This window comes from Talpa occidentalis, unplaced genomic scaffold (assembly GCF_014898055.3).
Source record: "Talpa occidentalis isolate TD23 unplaced genomic scaffold, MPIMG_talOcc4v2.1 talOcc4.14, whole genome shotgun sequence".
Classification (NCBI taxonomy): domain Eukaryota; kingdom Metazoa; phylum Chordata; class Mammalia; order Eulipotyphla; family Talpidae; genus Talpa; species Talpa occidentalis.
This window is the reverse complement of record NW_023601433.1, coordinates 25,618,066-25,641,329: the sequence shown is the minus strand read 5'-3', so window position 1 is coordinate 25,641,329 and position 23,264 is coordinate 25,618,066. Positions and strand designations below refer to the sequence as shown.

The window sequence follows — 23,264 nt, the reverse complement described above, 5'->3', positions numbered from 1 at the left end:
TGGTTGTTAGTTTGTGGTATATAGCCTTTATTATATTAAGGTAGATTCCTTCCATCACCATTTTGGTTAGAGTTACTATCATAAATGGATACTTGCTTCATGCATTCTATAGCTAGTGTTAAGTTCATAAACGTAGAGGATTATTATCCTTCCTATAGAGTGACCCTTCTATTGTGAAATTGTCTGGTTTATTGCTGATTATAGTCTGTGCTCTGACAACTACTTTGTCTGGTATTAGCATAGCCACACCAGCTCACCTTCCTTTTTTGTCAGGTATTAGTGTATATATCTTTTTCCATGCTTTTAACAAATGTGTGCCTTTATTTTCAACTTGCATTTCTTGTTGGTGGCATTTAGTTGGACTTGCTATTTGATTCAGTTTGATCATATGCCTTTACATTGAAGTTTTCATATGATTTTCTTTTAATGTAATTTCTATATATATATATATACAGTTAGGTTTAATCTGTTATCATGCTGATTGATTTCTGTTTGCCTCACCAGCTCTTTGTTCCCCTTCTTTTGTTTCCTTCTAGAATATCAAGTGATTTGTATGACTTAGTTTATTTCCTTATATTAGATAATTAGCTATAACTCTTTTGTTTCACTCTTTTAGTGGTGGTTGTAGCGTTTATAGTGTAAGACTAACTTATCACTGTCCACATTCAAGTACTACTATACCATATCATATGCAGTATGACAAAATTACAGCAGTTTACTTTTGTTTCTCCTGTCTTACACAGATACTACCTCGGCCTGTGGAACTACAGTTCTCATGAAGTTTAGAAAGTTTGTGGTCATTTTTTCAAAATACTTTTTTTTTTTCTTTCCCCTAACTCTTTGGAGAATTGTATCATGGCCATTTAAAATTTTTCTCACAGTTCACCAAGGTCATCCTTACTAGTCTTGTGTGTGTGTGTGTGTGTGATTATAATATATGTTTATTTCCATGTGCTCGCTTCGGCAGCACATATACTATAATATATGTTTATTCCCAACCAGAACATTTGTCATCTCTGAGATTATATTTTCCATATAATCTCATATAATCTCATTATATTTTTCATATAATCTGCTACTTATTTGGGAAAAAAATAGCTTCCATGACTTTACTCTTCTTCTTTTTCTTTTTTTCCAGTTAAGTTACTTATAAACAGTTTGATCCTTCATGGTCTTGCTCTTTTCATCTGTTGGGTGAATCCAGAGTAATGCCCTCAGGCTAATTATTTCCCAATACCAAGGCAAGACCTTTCTCACTGCTCTATTCATTGTCCTGTTAATTATGAATTTTTCCAAGCTAGCTAAAGGAAGCACCACTATTCCTGGTGCAGTTTATTCTTTTCAGATATTTTTTCTCCTTTGTCTCAGGTGGCTTCTTCATATGAATTCACTGCCTATTACTCTGTTGAATACTCCAGAAGGCCCCTCTGTAGATCTTCAGAGCTCTTTCTTGATTCTTCCCTTTTCTCTTCAGTGATCTGACCTGTGATCTCTATCTTCTTGGTTTCACCAGACCCTCAATTTCATCACCTCACCTAAAAGTATCTGGTAGATGTCACCTTAGTACCTTCTCCCTGTGTCATGATCTGGAAATTATCTTAAGCTAGTGATCTGCTGGGGCATTGTCTTTCATTACCTGAAGTCCTTTGTCTTGAAAATCATTATTTTTTATTGTATTTTTTTTTCTGTTTTGTTTTTGCTTGTTTCAGGTAGGAGGGTAAATTAGTACCTGTTACTTCCTCTTGGCTAGAAGCAGATTGTAATAAAACTTCAGCACATGTTGTCCCCTACCTAGAGTGGCTTTCTTTCTCCTTTGCTTTCTGCTTCTCCTTCATTCCTCAGGGCAACAGTCTGTTCCTCAGGGACCTCTTCCCTGGGCCTACTCTAGATCAAGTGCTGTCATGTGAGCATAGAATTTTGTTTTCTTGTAGTATCTGTAGGAATTTAGACTTTACGCTAAACTTTATCTGTCCCTTAAGCTAAATAAGAGCCATTGTTCCCATCTGTTCTGTCTGCAGAGTTTAATATAATTTTTTCCACTTTGTAGGTACTCAATATGTATGTATCTGTTTAAGGTATGGATGAGTGATTGAGAAAATGTACTGCCATTTATATGCAAAAAAAAGAGTACTTATATATTTTGTTTTTCTCTTTGTGTTTTCTCCCTGATTCAGATTTTATTAACTTTTCAAAATGCCAGGATTTAATTTGTCCACATAAAAGATTATGTGAAATTAAAGATAATCACTGTGAACTACTTAAGAAAAAATATAGAAAAATGAAAGATGAGAATTGTGCACTAAAAACGGAGCTATTAGCAACAAAAGACATAAGCTCACAGCTTAAGCAGCAAAATTTGAAACAAGAATACTGCTGCTGCAATTTGAGGTATTGAGCATTTTGGTTTTAAAGACATATTTCAACTATTTCGTTTAATACTACAAATACATAAGAGAGAAGTTTTTTTTAATTTTTTTACAAGGTTTTTTTTTTTTCAGATTTATTTATTTATACAAGAACTGGGGTACAGGCCAGATGCATGGGAGGGTGAGAGAATTCACCAGAGACAGAGCAGGGAACAGGACAGGCAAACTAACGAAATACACTCCTGAGGGGAGCAGCGGGTAAGACAGGATATATCTGCCGTGCCATGTGGGACCCTCACTGGTCGGGATCAAACCGGTGCTGCAGAGGCTGCGAACAGCTTCATAGTGCAGCGCTCAACTGCCGGCACCACCAGGGGAGGCCCAAGAGAGAAGTTTGTAATTGCCAACTTGTCTTCTAGGATTTTACAGAGTAGAAACCTTTATTTAGTGCTGTGGAATATGAAATTCTTGGAAATAGTATAGCAAGTTTTTGATAGTGAATACTTTTGCTAATAATTTACTGTGTAGTCTTCCAAATCATGCTTTTAATGACCATATAGAAGTATACCATATGGAATACTGTGTTATAACTATTGCTGCAAGGATTTCCTTTTGTATTAATCTGTATACTGAAGAAAAAAAATCTTCAGTATAGTATTTGGCTGAAGTGCAGCAATGCTGAAATGTCTCTGATCTATATTTCTAAATTGTTCTCACGAGAGTTTATATGAATTTCCATTTCCAACAACACACATGAAATGGCCACTTTTCTGAAGACAGAAGATGTTTTTAAAAATGTATAGTCCATGGGTGATGTGGTGGTGGGAAATTTATGGGGACTACATATGAGCAGGGAAATCAAATGTTGTATAAAGATAAATAATCATGTTAAAAAATAAAAAGTTTAATAAATAATAAAATTACTGCAAACAAAAAATTATGTAGTCTTATTCTTAACCTATGCATGGAATAAAAAGAAAAGTGGAAAGTGATTACTGAATAATGTATTCAACAATTCTCTCCTACTATATCAAATTATTTCTAGGTCTGTGCTAAAAGCACATATTACTTTTTATTATACTTAGTGAATATGGGTTGTCTTGTTCCAAAAGGAGTATAAAAATGATTTCTAAAATACCTAGTAACCAACAAGCTCAGTGGAAAGTGTTGCAAAAGTAGAAACATAAAAAGAGTAGGGCAACAGCTAACAGATTCCCTCACCTAGTGTTGGATTATAGTGATCTACAGATGGATGTTGTGTGAAAGAAATCTGCAGATGCTGTCTACACTGTGAATCATTTTTAGTAGTAACTGTAATATTTTGTGAAGTTGAACTTTTTTTCCTAGTGTATTTGTAAGCTTGTTTAAAAAAAAAAAAAACTTCCCTTTTAAATTTGTAACTAAACTATGCAAAGACAGTACCAATAACTATGTGGAGCAAAAAGGTTAACTTTAACCCTAACTGTACAGTATCATTTCAAAATTTTTCTCTCTGCAATACTTCCTAGAGTCATATGTACCGTTCATATACTGACTTTTTATTGGAACACTTAGGGATAGGCTGCAAAGAGAAGAAGAGCACTACAGGAGTGGTGCTCAAGTGAAGCAGCAGCTGGAGTCCACACTGTCAGCAGTAGTTATGGAACTGAGAGCTCTAAGAAGCGATTTAATGAAGGCAAGTTCCTCCCTGGCAAACTTTTAATATTTCTAACGCTATAATCTAAACTAGTTATAGTATCATGTTAATTTGATGTCTATTGTTGAGGTTTCAAACATTCCAATCAGATGCTTAGGATTTACAATGGTCCAGTCAGGCTTGTAGAAGGGGGTGCCTTGAAGGAGATACCAGGCAGAGCAAAAGCCAGCTTGAGTCAGTGTGCAGCCATCCTCTGAAGAGTGAAGGATTCATTGAACCACCTCTGAAGAAGCATTCTGCTCCAAGCTTCAGAAGAAAGAAGGAGTCATATTGCTGTTTGAAGAGAAAGCTTTCATCAAACCATTTTCAAAGAAGAAAGGTTCTGCTTCTGGACTCTGAAGAGAGATGCATCAAGCAGTCCACCCCCATGGGACTCACCAGACCTCTGTAGAATGTAAACCTTGTAGACTTTAGACTTCCACACGTCAATAGACCTCCACAGAAACCACTGCTGCATCTGCCTCAGGCTGGCTCTTGTTCTGCCTTGTATCCCCTTCAGGGGCCCCCACTGAATAAGCCTGAACAGGCCATTTTCAATCCTAAGCATCTGATTGGACCATTTAGCACTAATAGCTCATTTTCCATTTTTCAATCTGAATAATTAATGAAGTAGACTGGAACTTGATTGGTTGTCTTAACTCCCTCCTGATTGGTCCATTTTGCTCAAACCTGATTGGTTCAGTTTTGACTCCTAGAGCCTGATATTAAAGGGGAAGCGTCCAATCTGATCTGCACTCAGGTCAGGGCTTGTTGGTTCCAGAGAGGTGTGGCCAGAGCTAGCCTAACTGGGGTCTGGGGCGGGGACCATCCACAGGCAGTGGGCTGAGGCCAGCACAATTTACCCCAACACAGTCACCTTGCTTCGTAACCTCTGGAGGCTGCAAGGATCCAGTTACAAGACTGCAGATTGAAGCAAAGATCTGTGGTGGTCTCACAGTCTGCAGCGGTCTTGGAAGTGTTGAAGACTATGGAAGTGTCAGTGGTCCCTACAAAATTCTACAGAGAGCTGTGGGGTTCTCTGTGAAGATCTGTGGAAATCTTGCTGTCCCGTTAAATTTGTCTGTGAAGGGTCTGATGAAAGGATCTGCTCAATGCATCAAGTCAGTTGTTGTGCGGGCTTTTATCCTCATCAGGGTTCCCACCTTTCAAACACCACCTTATTGGCTAATTTAGAATCCTCAATGGGCTCAAAAAATCCTGGAATGGAACCAGTCAGATTGGTCCATTGAGAGCTTAAACATGATTGGTCCACTTCAATCCCAGTGTCATATTCAAAAAGTGCAACTGTGACTGCTTGTCCAGTCCTGACAAGCAAGCTCATTGATGGTGGGCCTGCAGAACCAGCTTTAGTGGGGCTGGAGGCTTGAAGAGCTGGCATGCTTCAGTGGGGCAAGGTGTGGTCGTGCATATGGCTATGCAGAAGAGCTGTTTGATGAGTCTGAGCTGTTGGAGAGCAGGCCACTGTGCCGAAGACCAGCTCCAGCAAAATGTCAGGTCAGGTGTCCCTGAAAGGATGAGACAGTGTTGGTGAAACTTGAGGGCTGAGGGGAAAGGGAGTGAGGCAGACACAGACACTCTCTCTGGCGCAAGTATCTCCTGCTGAGGGTCTCAGCGGGTCTTTATACATTAAGGCAAGCGGTGGGATTACATCATTGCATCCATAGACACAAAACAGAAACAATCAGTACATTCCTTTCCCATGGACCTTTGGTGCCCACGTGTTTTGAGAAAAGAGGTGACCTTAAAGTTAATAGATAATTAAAACTTATACTCATTATTTCAGCTTAAACAACTACCTAAGACAGCTAATAGTCCTTGGCACCTCCCTATCCGCCAAGGCTACAGTATCAGGAGACTCCTCTATCTATATGGCCTGCAGCTAGAGACCAGTTGCTTCCCAGTTATCAGTTATTAGAACTTTTTTCTACCTAGAAACTCCTAGCGTAATCAACTTTATGAATCATTGGGAAGCTTCTTTATGGAACTTCCATATAAGGAAAATTGCGGCCAGCTCTGGGTTACTTATCAGGCATGCCCTTGCACAATAATAATTTCCCATTGTCAAGTGGGCCAAATTATTGAGTGTTTAATTTTTAAGTAGGTAATTCTCCATGCCATGTATTTACAGTATTTTTATATGTATAATTTATTGCCCAATGTATTTACTGAGAAGTTCTTTCTTCTTATGACCAAGAACAAAAACCAGAGGGATATTTAATCTTCAGCCCCACGGTGTGAGGCACAAGGACTCTTCAGCCCCATGGTGTGAGGCTCTTCAAAAGTCTTCAGCCCCATGATGAGGCCCTTTTTCTTCAGCCCCACGTTGTGAGGCTCTTTGAGCTTCGGCCCCACTGTGTGAGGCCGTTTTCTTAGCTGCTTGCCAGTGTCCTATCTGGCTGGTGCAGCAAGGACTCCTATAGCACCACTGCTCAGAGCCTGCCATGATGGCCATGTGCACAGCCTGTAGGACTCTTTCCCCCAGCTCACTCTGGGCCTGGACAAGTCTCACTGCCAGAGCCCCAGGACTAGCTGGTGAGGGTAGAGCAAGGAACCCACCACCGCCACTGCAGTTGGAGCCTGCCAGGCTGGGGGTTGAGGGAACATGGATGAGGTATGGAGTGGGGGAAGGGCGGCCCCCATGTGGCTGCATGCCAAGCCAGAGAGCCCCCAAATCACCATGCCTTACGGCCTTTAGGTGCCATGGGGCTCTTGTTTTCAGTCCTTTTAATCCAGTTTGCTAAGATTTTTGTTGGGAATTTTTGCATCTATGTTCGTCAGAAGTATTGTCAGAGATAATACTTTGGATGTAACTTTTCTAGTTTTGAGAAAGTAACTTTTTTTTTCCTCTTAAATAGCAACTATGTCCATATAAGGAGTTTTAGAAATGATATGCCATAATATATACTTAGTGACAATTTATCAATAATTATTTTATTACCACAAATTCTGCAGTGGTCTTCTATTTCACATTTTTACTATTTTAAACATTTTGAAGAAGAAATAAAACTAACTGCACCAGGGAATAATCTCATGATTTTTAAAGAGAGCATATAAATTTCACCTTATTTACCTTTAGTGCTTTGAAACAGAAGACTTCTTTTGTATCAATATATTTACTCCAAGGAAGCAGATGCGGTTTGGTACACTAGCGCTAGTAGAGTCAGAGGACCTGGGGAAATCCTGTAGTTTGCTTGTATTTTTAACTTCTCCCTTCCTGAGACATCTAAATGAGTTCATTCATAAATGAGTTCATTCATATGTGTAGCTTAAAAAAACTTTTAGGAAATTGAATCAGTCTGAAGATATACACTAATCTTTTATGCCTTCTGCATTTGTTGTAATTCATAGCTAGTCTCTTTCCAATTCTGAGATTCTTAGTTTTCTCATTTTTCCTTTTTTTATCGTCATGGACTCAGTCTTCAGTTAAATTCCTGAACTTTGGGGCAGTTATACTTATGTAAATTTTGATGTCCAACTGATTTTGTTTTAGTTGTAAAGCCTTTATTGCCATCTTTACATTTATAAGCATATCATTTGCTTTTAATTTCAGAGAAATTGTAATCTTGTTGACTGCTAACAAAATCTATATTTTACTTAGGCTTCTGAGAGTAATGAAAGAGAGAAAGATCCAGTACATAAAAGCCACACTTTGCAGGATGAAATCAGTATGCTAAAACTGGAAATAAATACAATGAAAAATAAAAACCAGGAAAAAGAAAAGACCATTGAAATTTTAGAAGAAATGAATGATTTTCTGCGAGAAACAATACAACTGAGTGAGGAAAGACTTACAAAAACGGTATCTCAACATTGTGAACAACTTCTTGTTCTAAAGTGTGAAAATAACTTGCTAAGCACTCAATTGGAAAATGAAAAACTAAAAACAGAAACACTGAAATCAGAAGTTGAATCCTGCCATCGTAGACAGGATGCTGCTGTACAAGATCGTGGTCAAAGTCACAAGTCCGAGAGAGACCTAGAATGTCATTTCCAAGGACAAGAGAGGAGAAGCTACATTTAGAGGAGAGATTATCTCACAAACAAAGGGAAAACATGTTGCTTCAACAGCAACTGAATGAGGCTTACAACAAAACTGACAATAAAGAGGAGATATTAGTGAATATTCAAGGCCAGCTTCAGGACACTATAAGAAGGCTTCAAACTGAAAATGAGAAGCAAAAAGAAACAAATGACAAGTTAATTGATGAATGTAATCGTTTGAAATAAGAACATATAAGTATGAAGAGGAAAAAGCAGCAAGAGAAGTAAGTATTCCATTAAGAATGATATTTTTCAAACTTTCTGAAGGAAAACTCAAAAGAAGTAATTGGTTAAGGCTAAAGATTGAATCTAGTGAATGTGAGAAATATATAGACTCTATAATCATATTTGCTTTGTCAGCTTACAACCATCTATTGTGTCCAGTAAATAACAATTAGACCTGAGAGGTGCTTTACACAATATAAAGGCATAGAGTCACCTATGAATTTTATTTTATTTTATTTTATTTTATTATTTTTTAAAGATTTATTTTTATACAAGAGCTGGCGTACAGGTCAAGGTGTGGGAGGGTGAGAGGATTCACCAAAGACAAAATGGGGAGCAGAATAGGCAGATGACTGAAATATACTGCTGTGCCTCAATAATTTTAAAAGACTTTTTTATATCAGCATGTATTTTTAAAATTATTACTGAGTAGTATTGCATTGGAGAGATTTACTACAATTTGCGTATCTAATCACCCTTTTTGTCCTCAATTTTTTTTTTAATTTTTATGTTCCCTATACAATTGCAACTCCCTTATTTTGACCCAGCCCCTCCTTTCCCACCCCTCCCCCCATAGTGTGTCTCTGGTTCATAGTTGTTTGTTGATTTTGATTTTTTCTTTCTTACAGTTTTTCTTTTTCCTGGTCCCTTATTTAGTTTTCTAGATTCCTGCTATGAGTGAGACCATCCAGTATTTTTCTTTTTTTTCTGGCTTATTTCGCTGAGCATGATCCCTTCTAGCTCCACCCATGTTGCTGCAAATTGCATGTGTTTATCTTTTTTGAATGCGGATTAATATTCCATGGTGTATATGTACCACATCTTCTTGATCCAGTCATCTATTTTTGGGCATTTGGGTTGTTTCCAAAGCTTAGCTATTGTAAACAGTGCTGCTATAAACATAGGGGTGCAGGTGCTCTTTGGAATTGATGTGTCTGTGTCCTTTGGGTAAATACCTAGGAGTGGAATTGCTGGATCATATGGAAGCTCTATCTTTAGTAGGTCGAGGAATCTCCACACACCTTTCCATAGTGTTTGGACCAGTTTGCACTCCCACCAAGAGTGCAGGAGAGTTCCTTTTTCTCCACATCCTCACCAACATTTGTTGTTGCTAGTTTTTTTAATATGTGCCATTCTGGTGTGAGATGGTATCTCATGGTAGTTTTGATTTGCATTTCCCTGATTACAAGTGATGTTGAACATTTTTTCATATGCCTGTTGGCCATTTGTATTTCCTTTTGGAGAAGTTTCTTTTTAGCTCTTCTGTCCATTTTTTGACTGGATTATTTTCTTTATTTTTGTTGAGTCTCATCAGCTCTGTAAATTTTTGAGATCAGTCCTTTATCATTAGTGTTGTGTGTAAAAATTTTCTCCCAGTCCATTGGGTTTCTCTTTGTTTTGTTATTGTCTCTTTCACTGTGCGGAAGCTCTCTAATTTGATGTAGTCCAGCTGTTTATCTTTGCCTTTACTATCACTGCTTTGGGCCATGTGTCTGTAAAGATGTCTTTGAGGTGCATGTCATGTAGTGGTTCGCTATATTTCCTTCTGTATATTTTATGGTTTCAGGTCTTATGTCTAGTTCTTTAATCCATTTTGAGTTGGTTTTTGTGCATGGTGTGAGGTAGTAGGCAAGTTTCATTCATTTGCATGTAGTGACCCAGTGATCCCAGCACCATTTATTGAACAAACTTTCTTTGCTCCAGTGCATATTCCTGCTCCTTTGTCAAAGATTAGTTGACCATAAATCTGTGGGTTTATTTCTGGGTTTTCTTTTTGGTTCCATTGGTCTGTGTGTCTGTTCTGGTTCCAATACCATGCAGTTTTGATTATTATTGCTTGTAGTATAGTTTGAAGTCTGGAGTGTGATGCCTCCATTCCCTTCTTGTTTTTTTCAGGAGGGTTTTGGATATTTGGTGTTTTCGTGGCTCCATATGAATTTCATCAATATTTTTTCTATATCTTTGAAGAATGACATTGAAATTTTAATTGGAATAGCATTGAATCTGTAGATTGCTTTTGGTACAATGGCCATTTTGGTAATGTTAATCCTTCCGATCCATGAGCAGGGATGTCTTTCTATTTCTTTGTGTCTACTTCTATTTCTTTTAATAGCCTTTTATAGTTTTTTTTTTTTTTTGTTTTTTAGGTCCTTTACCTCTTTTGTTAGGTTTATTCCCAAGTATTTGATTTTTTTTTGTTTCAGTAATAAAAGGTATGGTTTTCTTGAATTCTTCTTCTTCAGATTTATTGTTTGTGTGTAGGAAGGCTACTGATTTTGTGCATTGATTTTGTATCATGCCACTTTACTAAACTGATTGATTAGTTTAATTAGTTTTGGGGTTTTTTTAAAGATTTTTTTTTTTTATTTATACAAGCACTGGGTACAGTGAGAAGCGTGGGAGGGTGAGAGAATTCACCAGAGCCAGAGCAGGCAGCAGAGCAGGCAGAAGGACTGAAGTACACTGCTGAGGGGAGCAGCTGGCATGGCAGGAGAGGTCTGTGCGCCTTGTGGGACCCCCTCCAGGGCCTGGGAGCAGCCAGGGATCGAACTGGCGCTGCAGAGGCTGCAGGCAGCTTCAAAACCCAGCGCTCAACTGCTGCGCCACGGGGGAGGCCCTAGTTTAATTAGTTTTTCTGTGGAGTTTGGGGTTCTCTATGTATATATCATATTGTCCACAAATAGTGATAGTTTAATTCTTCCTTGCCTATTTGGATTCCTTGTATGTCTTTCTCTTGTCTTACTGCTGTGGCTGGGACTTCCAGTATTATGTTGAAAAGCAGTGGTGAGAGTGGACATCCTTGTCTTGTTCCAGATCTTAATGGGAATGCTTTCAGCTTTTCAACATTGAGAATGATATTGGCTGTTGGCTTGTCATTGATGGCCTTTATGATGTTGAGGTATGTTCCTTGTATCCCGAGAATTTCAAGGGCCTTTATCATGAATGGGTGTTGTACTTTGTCAAATGCTTTCTCAGCATCTATGGATATTATCATGTGGTTTTTATATTTCTTTTTGTTGATGTGTTGGATTATGTTGATTGATTTTTGGATGTTGAACTATGCTTGTGTCCCTGGAATAAATCCTACTTGGTGAATTATATTATGGATGCATTGTTGGATTCTGTTGGCAAGGATTTTATTGAGGATTTTTGCATCAATGTTCATTAGGGAGATTGCCTGTAATTTTCTTTTTTGTGCTGTCTTTGTTGGGTTTTGTTATTAGTGTAATGTTGGCTTCGTAGAATGCATTTGGTAGTATTCCTTCTTTTTAAATTTTTTGAAAGGGTTTGTGCAGGATAGGCACTAATTCACTGCTGAACATTTGGTAGAATTCATTTGTGAAGCCGTCTGAGCCTGGGCTTTTGTTTTTGGGGAGTGCTTTGATTACTGCTTCAATTTCGCTGCTTGTAATTGGTCTGTTTAGTTGTTCTATTTCTTCTTTGTCCAGCTTTGGATGATTATATCGTTCTAGGAATTTGTCCATCTCTTCCAGGTTGTTGAATTTGTTTGCGTATAAGTTTTCATTGTAATCTCTGATTATTCTTTTGATTTCTACTGAGTCTGTTGTGATTTCTCCTCTTTCATTTATTATCCTATTTATATGAGTTTTCTCCCGTTTTTTCTTTGTGAGCCTTGCTAGAGGTTTGTCTATTTTGTTTATATTCTTTCAAAGAACGAACTTTTGCTTTCATTGATCTTTTGGTTGTTTTTTTAAATATCCATTTCATTTATTTCTGCTTTGAGTTTTATTATTTCCTTTCTTCTACTGGCTTTAGGTTTTTTGGTTGTTCTTTTCTAGTTCTTTGAGATGTGAGATTAGGTTGTTTCTTTGAGTTCTTTCTTGTTTGTTGATGTGAGCCTGTATTGCTATATATTTTCCTCTTATTACTGCTTTTGCTGCATCCCATACATTCTGGTAAGTGGTGTCCTCCTGTCATTCAACTCAAAGTATTTTTTAATTTCTTCTTTGATCTCCTCATTGGTCCAGTGGTCTTCCAGTAGTGTGGATTTCAATCTCCATGAAGTGAGAGGGTTCCTTGTTTTCTTTTCATGATTTATTTCTAGCTTGATGCCTATATGATTGGAGAAGATAGTTGGAATGATTTTGATCTTCATGTATCTGTTGATATTTGTTTGTGGCCCAGTATGTGATCGATTCTGGAGAATGATCCATGCACACTTGAGAAAAATGTGTACTTGGATTTTTTTGGGTGCAGTGTCCTATAGATGTCTGTTAAGACTGAGTTCTATGTCTTTATTTAGGTCTGTAGTGTCTTTGTTTATTTTTTGTCTTGTTGATCTGTCCGTTGGTGAGAGTGGGGTGTTGAAGTCTCCCATTATATATGTATTTTCTTTAATATCTGTTTTCAGAGCTGATAATAATTGTCTAATATATTTTGGTGCCCCTTCATTTAGGTGAGTATATGTTGATGAGTGTTATTATATTCCTGATGTATTGTCCCCTTGATCATAATGTAGTGTCCATCTATGTCTCTTTTACTTTTTTTAATTTGAAGTCTATTTCATCTGATATAAGTATGGCTGTTCCTGCCTTCTTTTTGGTCCATTTGCTTGTAGGATTGTTTTCCAACCTTTTACTTTCAGTCTGTATTTATCTTTTGTGGTTAAATGTGTTTCCTGGAGACAGTAGAAGGTTGGATTTTTTTTTTTTAATCCAGCCTGCTACTCTGTGTCTTTTTATTGATGAGTTTAATCCATTTACATTTAGAGTTAATATTGATATGTTGGCTTCTGTGTATGCCATTTTGTTTGGCTTTTTTGTGATTTTATTCCTTGCTTTATTCTGTTCTTCTTGTTCATTCCTCTGTTGGTTTGGCTTTAGGACTTCTTGTAGAATTTTTTGCAGGGGGTTTAGTTGTAATGAATTTCTGGAGTTTCTGTTTGTCTGAGAAGGTTCATATTTTTTCTTCGTAGAGGAAGGAGAGTTTTTCAGGGTAAAGTATTCTGGTTGATGTTTGCTGTGTTGAAGTTTGCTGAATATGTTACTCCATTTTCTTCTTGCCCGTAATGTTTCTTCGAAGAAGTCAGAAGTTAACCTGATTGGTTTCCCATATAATTTATCTTTTCTTCCTCCTTGCCAGTTTCATTAATTTTTCCTTGTCTTGGACACTTCAAGCTTACTATTAGGTATCTTGCTGTGATTTTCTTTTCATTATGGTACCTGGGAGTTCTTCTCACTTCTTGTATGTCTATATTCATTTCCATTTTCATGCTTGGGAAGTTTTCTTCAATTATCTCCTTGAATAATTTCTCAGTTCCTTTGTCTCTCTCCTCACCTTCTGGAATGCCTATAACTCTTACATTTCCTCTCTTCATGGAGTCTGATAATTGTCTAAGAGTCTCCATATACTGTTTCATTTGCACTTCTCTCTCCTTTTCTCTTTTTGCTCTTTTTATTTCTGTATCATTGATAGTACTAATCTGTTCCATTTCATCGATTCTGTTTTCATTGCTTTTCCCAGAGTTTTATCTCCTCTAGTAATCATTTTATCTCCTGCATTTCTTTTCTTTCCTTTCTTAAGGTCTCAGTTTCATTCTTCAGTTCAGTGATTATTTGTCTCAAATCTTTTTTCCTTTTCTTTCTTTCTGCTTTTTAATCAGCATGATTATTAATTCTCTATCTGATAGGCTGAGAAGTTCTTCCATGTCATTGTTGATTTCTGGTGACTGTATTTCTTTTTTGTGGTGTATCCTCCTGGGCTTGCTTGGTTATTTATGCTTTTTCTTCTCTGTTGTTTGCTCTCTAATTAGTTCTATGCGTTGGGACACTGTGCCACTGGTGTTGGTGGGCATCTCTTTGGAGTGCTCCTTTAAGGGTGTCGGAAACTGTTTACCAGACTGAGACCAGCACTGGTAGGCCAAAACTCCACCCAGTGTTGATGCTGTGTTGCTGGGCTCTGTCCCTTACATTCCCTCCCTCTATATTTACTCAGTTCCAACAGGGAATTAGCTAGTTAGTGATTTAGTTCTGGTAACGAGGTGGCACCAGAGGTCCGTACTTGCTGACCCGTGCTTTTTCCGAGTGGTTCTCTGAGTAGCAGAGGGGGTGCGGAGGGGAGCATCACAACACGGGCTCTTATTCAAGCTGGTTGCTGTGTCTGCCCTGTGTTCACCCGTGTGTTCCCACTGCTTTATGAATCCCACACCCTGAATTTTGCACTCTAGTCTCAGTTCCTGGGCTATCAGATCCAAAACACTGGCTGTCACCCTGTGCAGTGCCCACTGCTATGGCACGTCCCACGCCCTGGATCCTGTGCCTAGCTCTCAGTTCCACGATGGGGTCTTGCTCCATGCCTTATTTCCCTCCTTATCCCTGTTTGCATGGCCCACACGCTCTCAGTGCCTGAGAGAGGGTTTCCAACTATAGGGTGTTGGTGATTTTTTTCTGGTCGCTTGTTGGCCCCAGAGCTCTTTGCTAGTGACCCTAGGGAACTGTTTTTTTTACCCTTGTGTCTGGGGGAACAGAGTGGGAGTGACGTGGAGTGCCTCAACGGCATGCGGGTCTGCGTCTGCCTTGTGCCCCACCATTGTGAGGTTCCCATGCCCCAAATTTCATGCCCTGGGTCTCAGTTCCAAAGCCCTCAGGTCCAGGATGCAGTCTGTAGCCCAGTTCAGTATCTGCAGAAATGGTGCCTTTTGCACCCTGCTCCCATGTCCATGTGCCTGACTACTCAGTGAGGGAGATTCACCTCCATGAGGGCTCCTGCATCTTCCCCCAAGCCTAGGTCGCAGGCTCGGGGACCTGAGCAGTCGCGTCCGTGTATGCTTTTCAAGTGCACCGCTTTTCCGCACAAGCTTACCAGCTGACCTTGGACTATTTGTAGGTCTCCTCAGAGTTTTTGTTTTCTCTAATCTCACCTATGAAATTTTAAAAGGCCAAATAATAAGTTGTCAATAGGTACAGACTGATATTAATAACTTAGTCATACTGCTAAAATAAAAATATGAATCTTTGTAACCCCAGTTTTGTACTATGATGAGGCAGGTAGGTAAAAGTGCTCATACCTAAAATGAATATTTTGGAATTAATAGTCAAGTAAGTGTATTACCTTGACAGTCAAGGTTTTCCAGATTTTTCAGATGAACTGAGATGTAGAGCCTGCATCTCATAGAACTTTTCTTTCAGAAGACTTTACTATTTTTTTTTTTTTTGGTTATTTTAGATAACAGATGATATAGCTTTATTTTTACTCATGTCAGTTTGAATTGAATTTGAAAATATTTTAGTCTCAAATTATGTGTTCTAAAGACCTGCTCAGCACTTTAAAGGCATCTATTTTTCATGAAATTATAATTTGAGACAAATGTTGGCAAAATTCTGATTTAATCTTCTCACTGTGATTTATACTTTGAACATTTTTATAAATAATTTCTCATAATTCTCATTTTAAGGCTCAATTATTATCATTTGGACCTAGATTATCCAACACTAAGAGAATTGTATAATTCTGTGATATGTTACTTTGGCCCCAGACCCCCATTTTCAGACAAATGGGTGGCAGTATGCATGTTTAGTGGGCAGGGATTGGAGGGAAAATTTGTAGGGGTTGAGGTCAGGAAGGTAGGTGGAGGCAGAGTCCTAAGGGTCTTGAAGGCCATTGGAATGTCTTCACTTTTATTCTGAGACAGAAGGATTTAAGCCGAGAATTGAAGTTAATGTAAAGATCTAATACAAAAGCGGGAAAATGTTCCCCAGTGTGAAATTTGCCACCACTAGTCTCGCCTCCATCTCCACTTCCCTTTGACTTTCAGTGGGTTGTCAAGTTTTGCAAATTGGTCAGGGAAGAATGGTTAGGGGTTTGAATCTGTTGTCTAAGCTACATAGCAGTTTAGGCAAGAGGATACCAACTTCTCTTACTTGAACTTAACTTACTTAAACAAGAAGTTGTATGATAAAGAAGGTCAATGGATGATATTTTCAAAGTACACATGTTAGCATTGTATATTATTAACATAATAAAGTCATATTGATATAAAATCAGGAACAGAAATATCTTATTTAGGTAGCTGTGAGAAAATATGATGATTTAAAAGTAGTACCACGCTGTAGACTATTCTTAATTTATATTGTTAAATTACCATCTTTTAAAATTGATTCTATTATTCTTTGGATTATCAGATTACATGAGTACAACTATGGGCATGATTCAATTTCATTTCTATAATTCACAATAAATTCAGTTGATATTGGTATTTTTAAACTAACTTTTTCAAATTGAAAATTTTTGAAAATTTTTCAATTTTTTAAAATTTATTTTTGCTTAGAAGAACTGGAGTGTAGGCCAGAGGTACAGTTGGCGGGGTGATGATTTTAGAGATTCACCAGACACAGAATTGGGAGCAGAACAGGTAGATTTACTGAAATACACTGCTAAGGGGAACAACAGGTGAGATAGGAAAGGTCTGTTGCACCATGTGTGGGTTAGCTTCCTGGCCAGGGATCAAACTCAGGTCACAGTGATAGAACAGATACTTAACCCCTATGCCACCAGGGAGGCCCTTCATGTTTGAAATTGCTCTCTGAATCACTGACTCAGAAAGAAACTTGTATAATTAACCAGATTATAAGCATTTAAAATGTTTTTTAATTTTCTTTAGGCACAAATAAAACCCCAAGAACTGTTTGGAGATACTCAGACTACTTCAATAAGTCAAATGGAAGTCAAAAATACAAATTTGGAAACTGAAAATTGCAGACTGAAAACTGAATTAGACTCACAGAGAATAAAATTGGAAAAATACATGCAACTCTATTTAGAAGAATCAAACTCTAGAAAATCATTGCAAATTACCGTAAACACGTAAGTTGTAAAAACAGGAATTATAGGAAAGAAACTTAGTTCACTTATTTACCTCTAAAGCATAATTGTTATAGATCCAGGTTCATGTAATTACTAAGAAGTTATTATTTGGAAAATAATGTTAATAAGTGAACTTATCTTTAAAATGTTACTGCAGGACTGTTTGAATCTCCTCTTTTGTTGATTTTACATGACTTAATTTTTAGCCCTAAATAATTTCATCTAGTTAACCTGATCTAATAGACTTTAAGATAAGGATATTTGAAACTTTATAACTTAAATAGTGTTATTGTTATAAAATTGCTTGTCATAATTCTCCCAGTAGAAATATTAATGAGTTTATTTTTTTGAAGATTACAATTTTAATTCAAGTGGTCTTCAAGTATCACTACACTTAGCACAGTTTGTTACTGGTGAATTAATTTTCTTAATGTGATCTTTGACACTATTGCTAGAGGGCACCCTGAGACAAATTATCCTTCACAGTTTTAGATTTTCTGCTCTCCAGAAAGGCATACAAGTGAAATGAGGAAAGCTGCAGGAGGTGAAGGATAGTATCATTTACAGACTGACTACAAATAAATATTGGGTTCTGCTTCTGCTTGAGGAGGTGTGTGGAAGCCCAAATGGGTAGATCTCAACACCAGTGCCTTTGTAACAGTATTAGGGGCTTTGTTTTCCTTGGAGCTGTTTAGTTCTCTTTAGTCAGCCACCAGGCAGCTCTCCTGTTCTCCCATAGAAGTTGTTGTTCTAAGTTAATCTTCAGTGCCAAAGGTTTAACTCTCAGAGGTACTGAGTGAAATGTGTAGGATAGTGAAAGGAAATGCTTGCATTATCCCTGAAGCCGCCTCCAATCACTGCCCACCCTCCCTGCTTTGAATTACTTATTAGGAACCCTCCCAGAAACATGGGCTTCTTTACCACAATTTTAAACCCCTAATTGTAAATAGTAGGTATGCACCAACACGTTTTGAGTGTTAAAACATTGTTTTATGGGAAATTCATGTTATGGCTACATTTGTTTTTAAAGTGCAAATTATTTAGGCAAAAATGAAATATAAGGATTTGGTTTTTCAGTCTTCACGGGGCCATCAAGAAGCTAACAGAAGTCAATACTGAACCTCTTGTGAAGGAAACACATCACGAATATGTATTCAACGCGCCTCCTCCAAGGCTAGACCTACTGCTATCTTCTGCTACACGTTCTATTAATAGTCTTAATAATCGTTTCATGCTTGATAGTTATCTTACAACAAGAGGAAATTCAACAACTTTTCCTACCTTCAGCCCATGGCCTTAAAAAGAAAGCACACACACTTAACTATGACAAGGTTAGTTATATTACCTTTTGACAAATTTTATATTCCCTTGGATTTCAAATTTCTGATGCAATATTCATTTGTACTTAGACAAAATTCTTAGTTGTTCAACTGACTTATTTATACACGCGAAGTAAATGTCAGTTACTTGTGCTCATAAAGTAGATATAAAATTTAAATTACAAGTCCCTGGTGCTCTCATTTTCAAAATCACTGACATTATTGAATTAGATGTAGCTAAATCAACACATTTAAAATTTCTTGAAAATCTGTGTTTAATTAGATCTTAGAAATTAAATATTAATGCTTGATAACTGGCAGTATACTTTGAGATACTTTGGCTTACTTTATGATTGATTTCAGTTGGACTGTGGTTCATCAGAATTTTAAAGTTTCTCTGTACATTACCTGTCTCATTTTTCCACCATGCAATAAGTTTATGACTGACATCTAAACAGATGTTATCATTTACAGTAACTCCTTTTTATGAATTAAGCATAAATTAATTATTAAAAATTAATTTCTGTTGTCACTATCTTACATAAGAATACATCCTTAAGCACAATTTTATCTTTTAACTTTAATCTCTTTTTATAAAATATGGACCACTTCCCAAATAGTCAAATCAAACAACTATTTGAATTTTTATTTTATTTTAAAGATTTATTTATTTATATAATAGCTGGGGTATAGGCCAGAGGTGCGGGAGGCTGAGAGGATTCACCAGAGACAGTGGGGAGCAGAGCAGGCAGACTGACCGAAAGCACTGCTGAGGGGAGCACTGGGCAGGACAGGAGAGGTCTGCTGCTCCATGTGGAAATCTCCCTGGCTGGCCGGGAATCTAACCCACGCTGCAGAGGCTGGACAGCTTCACAGCCCTGTGTTCAACCCGCTGCGCCACCGGGAGGCCAATATTTGAATTTTTAAAATCGAGTTAACTTATGTTTCTTAAACTTGCAATCACTGAATGACCACTACAAGAACAATGTAAAGGAATCTTTTAATACCAGCTAGCTTTATTGGCTATCATTTTTATTAAAATTTCTACTTCAATCAATGCACATTAACTTACTGTTTTGATGGTGTTTTCATGTTCTGCTTTTTTTTTTTTGCAAATTAAAATTATTTATTTTTTCATACTTAATATTTTTTTCCCTCAATACAGTGCATGGGGAGGGGACAATAGCTGTAATATACATGGAAGTGTTCCATGAGTGGTTTCTGAAAGTCTTGAAAGTCTCCCTTCCCTTTTTTTTTTTTTAATAATAAATTTTATTTTTTATTCCCCATACAATTGCAACCCCCCCATTCTGACCCCAGTCCCTCCCCTCCCGCCCCCCACCCCCAAAGTGTCTCTGGTTCATAGTTTTTTGTTGATTTTTGATTTTCACTTCTTATCGTTATTCATTTCCTGGTCCCTTATTTAAGTTTCTAGATTCCTGCTATGAGTGAGACCATCCGGTATTTTTCTTTTCTTTTTGGCTTATTTCGCTGAGCATGATCCCTTCCAGCACCATCCATGTTGCTGCAAATTGCATGTGTTTATCTTTTTTTGAATGCTGAATAATATTCATGGTATATATGTACCAATCTTCTTGATCCAGTCATCTATTTTTGGGCATTTGGGGCTGTTTCCAAAGCTTAGCTATTGTAAATAGTGCTGCTATAAACATAGGGGTGCAGGTGCTCTTGGGAATTGATGTTTCTGTGTCCTTTGGGTAAATACCTAGGAGTGGAATTGCTGGATCATATGGAAGTCTATGTTTAGTAGGTCCAGAAATCTCCATACAGCTTTCCACAGTGGTTGGACCCGTTTGCACTCCCACCAACAGTGCAGAAGAGTTCCTTTTTCTCCACACCCTCGCCAACATTTGTTGTTGCTAGTTTTTTTAATATGTGCCATTCTCACTGTTGTAAGATGGTATCTCATGGTAGTTTTATTGCATTTCCCTGATGACAAGTGATGTTGAACATTTTTTCATATGCCTGTTGGCCTTTGCATTTCCTCTTCAGAGAAGTTCCTTTTTAGCTCTCTGCCCATTTTTGACTGGATTATTTCTTGTTGTTGTTGAGTCTCATCAGCTCTTTGCAGATTTTTGTGATCATCTTTATCATTAGTGTTGTGTGCAAAAATGTTCCTCCCAGTCGGTGGGGTTTCTTCTTTGTTTTTGTTATTGTCTCTTTTGCTGTGCAGAGCTTTTAATTGATGTAGTCTTCATGTTCTTCTTAATGAACATAAAAGCAACAACAGCTCATTTAAAAGAAGTCTCCATGATTGCATTTGGGTTCTTGTCATAATAAACATGGAACAGTAAAGCTAAGAATTCTTTACTCAGCTTTGCAGCTAAATGGGTGTGGATACTTCAAAGTTGTGAAATTGGATTATTTGATAGAGAAAGAAAATGAAAGTCAAATATGGCTTTAATTGTTTGTTAAATATTCTTTTTCTCACGAAAATTTTAAAAAAATCAGATAATGTATCATTTTATAAGTTAGAATATACATACAGAACAATGTTAGAGAAGATTTTGAGGAAATTCTTTGCCTGTTTGGGGGAAAAGTTGTTTGTTTTAATTTTTAGATAAAGTGAAAAGCAGTTTAAGTTTAATGTTGTGGTTCCAAGTCCGTGGTCCTCTTGTGGGGGCACTGGTTTTATTATGCTAGTCTTAGTAAGAAGGATCAAAAATCACTACTCTATCAAGATACAGAAAACATGTCTCCATAATGACTTCAAAGCCTCAAAAAAGTTGCTAAGAGTTACTTTTGAAGAGTTCTTGTATACCTGAATATCAATCCCTTGTCAGTTGCATGCTGTGTGGATATTTATCCATTCTGTGAGATGTTTTTTATCTGCTAATATGTTCTTTGCTGTGTGAAAGGTTTTTTTTTGATGTCATCTCATCTGTTTATTTTGGGTTTTGTTCCCTTCCTTAAGAGTATAGGACTCCAAAGACATCTATGTCAGTGATGCCTTGAAAACCTTCAACAATGCTCACCTCTATGTATTTTATTGTTCATCCTTTATGAACTTATCATTGTACTTGGAGTTAGAGAGTGGGTCTAAGGTCTTTCTTCCCACATGTCTGTCTGTTTCCTGCCCACTTGTTAAAGAGATGTCCTTTCTCCATTGCATGGTTGTGGCGTTTTTGTCATAAATTGGAATTGATATATGTGCAGCTGGTTGCCATGCCTCTGATTGTTCCAAAGCTTTGTGTCTGCTTTTATTCCTATACACTATTGGTTTATTACTAAAATCATAGTGTTTAAATCAGGTAACGTGCCTCCATGTTTGCTCTTACCTCAGGATTGCTTTAGCTCTATTTATTTCTGGCTCTACCCTTCCTTTCACTTCTTTATCCTTGTGAAATAGAACCTGCACACAGAAACTTTTCTCAGAAAAGATGGGCTTCATCAGCTTCTTGTGTTCTAGTAATAAGGTCCAAAACAAAACAAAACCCTATACTCATCAACTAGTCCTCGGTCCAGCAATAGCTATCACTTGATAGGTGACTTTTAAATCTACACTCATTTAGTTTGTCATGGGTTTATCTTTTTGCCCCCAAGGAAGTTCCAGTATCCTCAGCATGGAATAAAAGCAGCCAAATAAATTTGGATCCTGCAACTACATATCCTTATCTCCCACTACTTCCTTTGCTGTCCCTTTGCTTTAGCATCTGACCGACCGAGACTGTAAAGCCACAGTGCATTACCTTCTCTACAGCTCTTTGGCTCCGCATCTCTTCTCTGTCTGGCATATCCTTGCCTTGCCCTTCAGGTATCAGTTCATATATCACTTCCACCAAAAGCTGGAAAATAGTGACACAAAACCGTGAAGTTCTTCCGTGTTCCAGTAGCTCCCTGTTCATACCTGTCATACTGCATACATGATCACTGAGGAGCGGACCCGTGCCATCTCTGTATTGTCATTCCAGTGGTTGTCACAGTACCTTAGCACATGCTTGCTGAATAAATGAGAAATGAGAAAATCGGAAGCGCTGATCCTTAGCCACAATAACAATTGATTCAATGTGCAATGGACAAATTACGTTTGCTGTCTTCTATTTTGGAATGTAGTGGCACAAAATAACGTTTCATTTGAATACTGATGAAGGGCTCTGCTCTATTTTCTTTTTAACAAGTTATCTTAGTCATCGACAAAGTATTTATTTAAGAATCATTTATTTATGCATTCAAGATTATAATTCTGTGTAGTGTTTTTCCCAAACATGATTTTTCAGTCATGTTCCTTCAAGACTAGGTCACCAAGTAAACCATTGGCTTCATCCACAAAACCTGTGTGCTTTCACATCTGCCTCTTATTTATTTGTGCTTTTTTTTTTTTTTTTTGAATAAAGTAACCAGCCAGGTCGTCTTCTCAAAGTCAGCTCACTGGGGGATTTTCTTTAAAAATGTGCTACAGGTGTCTCAGAGAGAAACCGCAGTGAGGTAGCCTTGTGCATTATGATCATACCTGCACATTGTGAAGAACTAGCAAGAAAAAATGCATGTGATCAATCCATAGCTGCACACCAGGTAGCAGAGGATGTGTTCATTTGTCCAAGAATTGTAACCACATCTGCGACAGCCGCTGCATTGGGAGTCACCACCTCGTTAACCATATGATATCCATCGTCACTGTCCAAGAATATCTTCTGTGCAACACGACATCAAGCATGTGGTTGGAATCACCAACTCGCATTTTCCGAATTCTTCATGTAGATACTAAAGCTTGCATTTCCTCTAAAAATGTGATTTGTTATGTCTAGATAGGCACCAGTCTAGAAACTTCCAATT

The 23,264-nt window shown here is 37.6% G+C and overlaps 2 protein-coding genes across 2 annotated transcripts in view; one reads left to right on the top strand and one right to left on the bottom strand.

The window, feature by feature from the left end:
• The window catches only part of LOC119244460 (ankyrin repeat domain-containing protein 26-like), an 88,277-nt gene extending 80,194 nt beyond the window's left edge, over positions 1-8,083 (top strand). The window contains exons 16-18 of the mRNA XM_054694651.1: positions 2,175-2,388; positions 3,921-4,041; positions 7,661-8,083. Of these exons, the coding sequence (XP_054550626.1) occupies positions 2,175-2,388; positions 3,921-4,041; positions 7,661-8,083 (758 nt within the window). The remainder of the gene's footprint in view (positions 1-2,174; positions 2,389-3,920; positions 4,042-7,660) is intronic.
• The window catches only part of LOC119244449 (putative ankyrin repeat domain-containing protein 19), a 279,339-nt gene that overhangs the window by 181,054 nt on the left and 75,021 nt on the right, over positions 1-23,264 (bottom strand). The window lies entirely within an intron of this gene.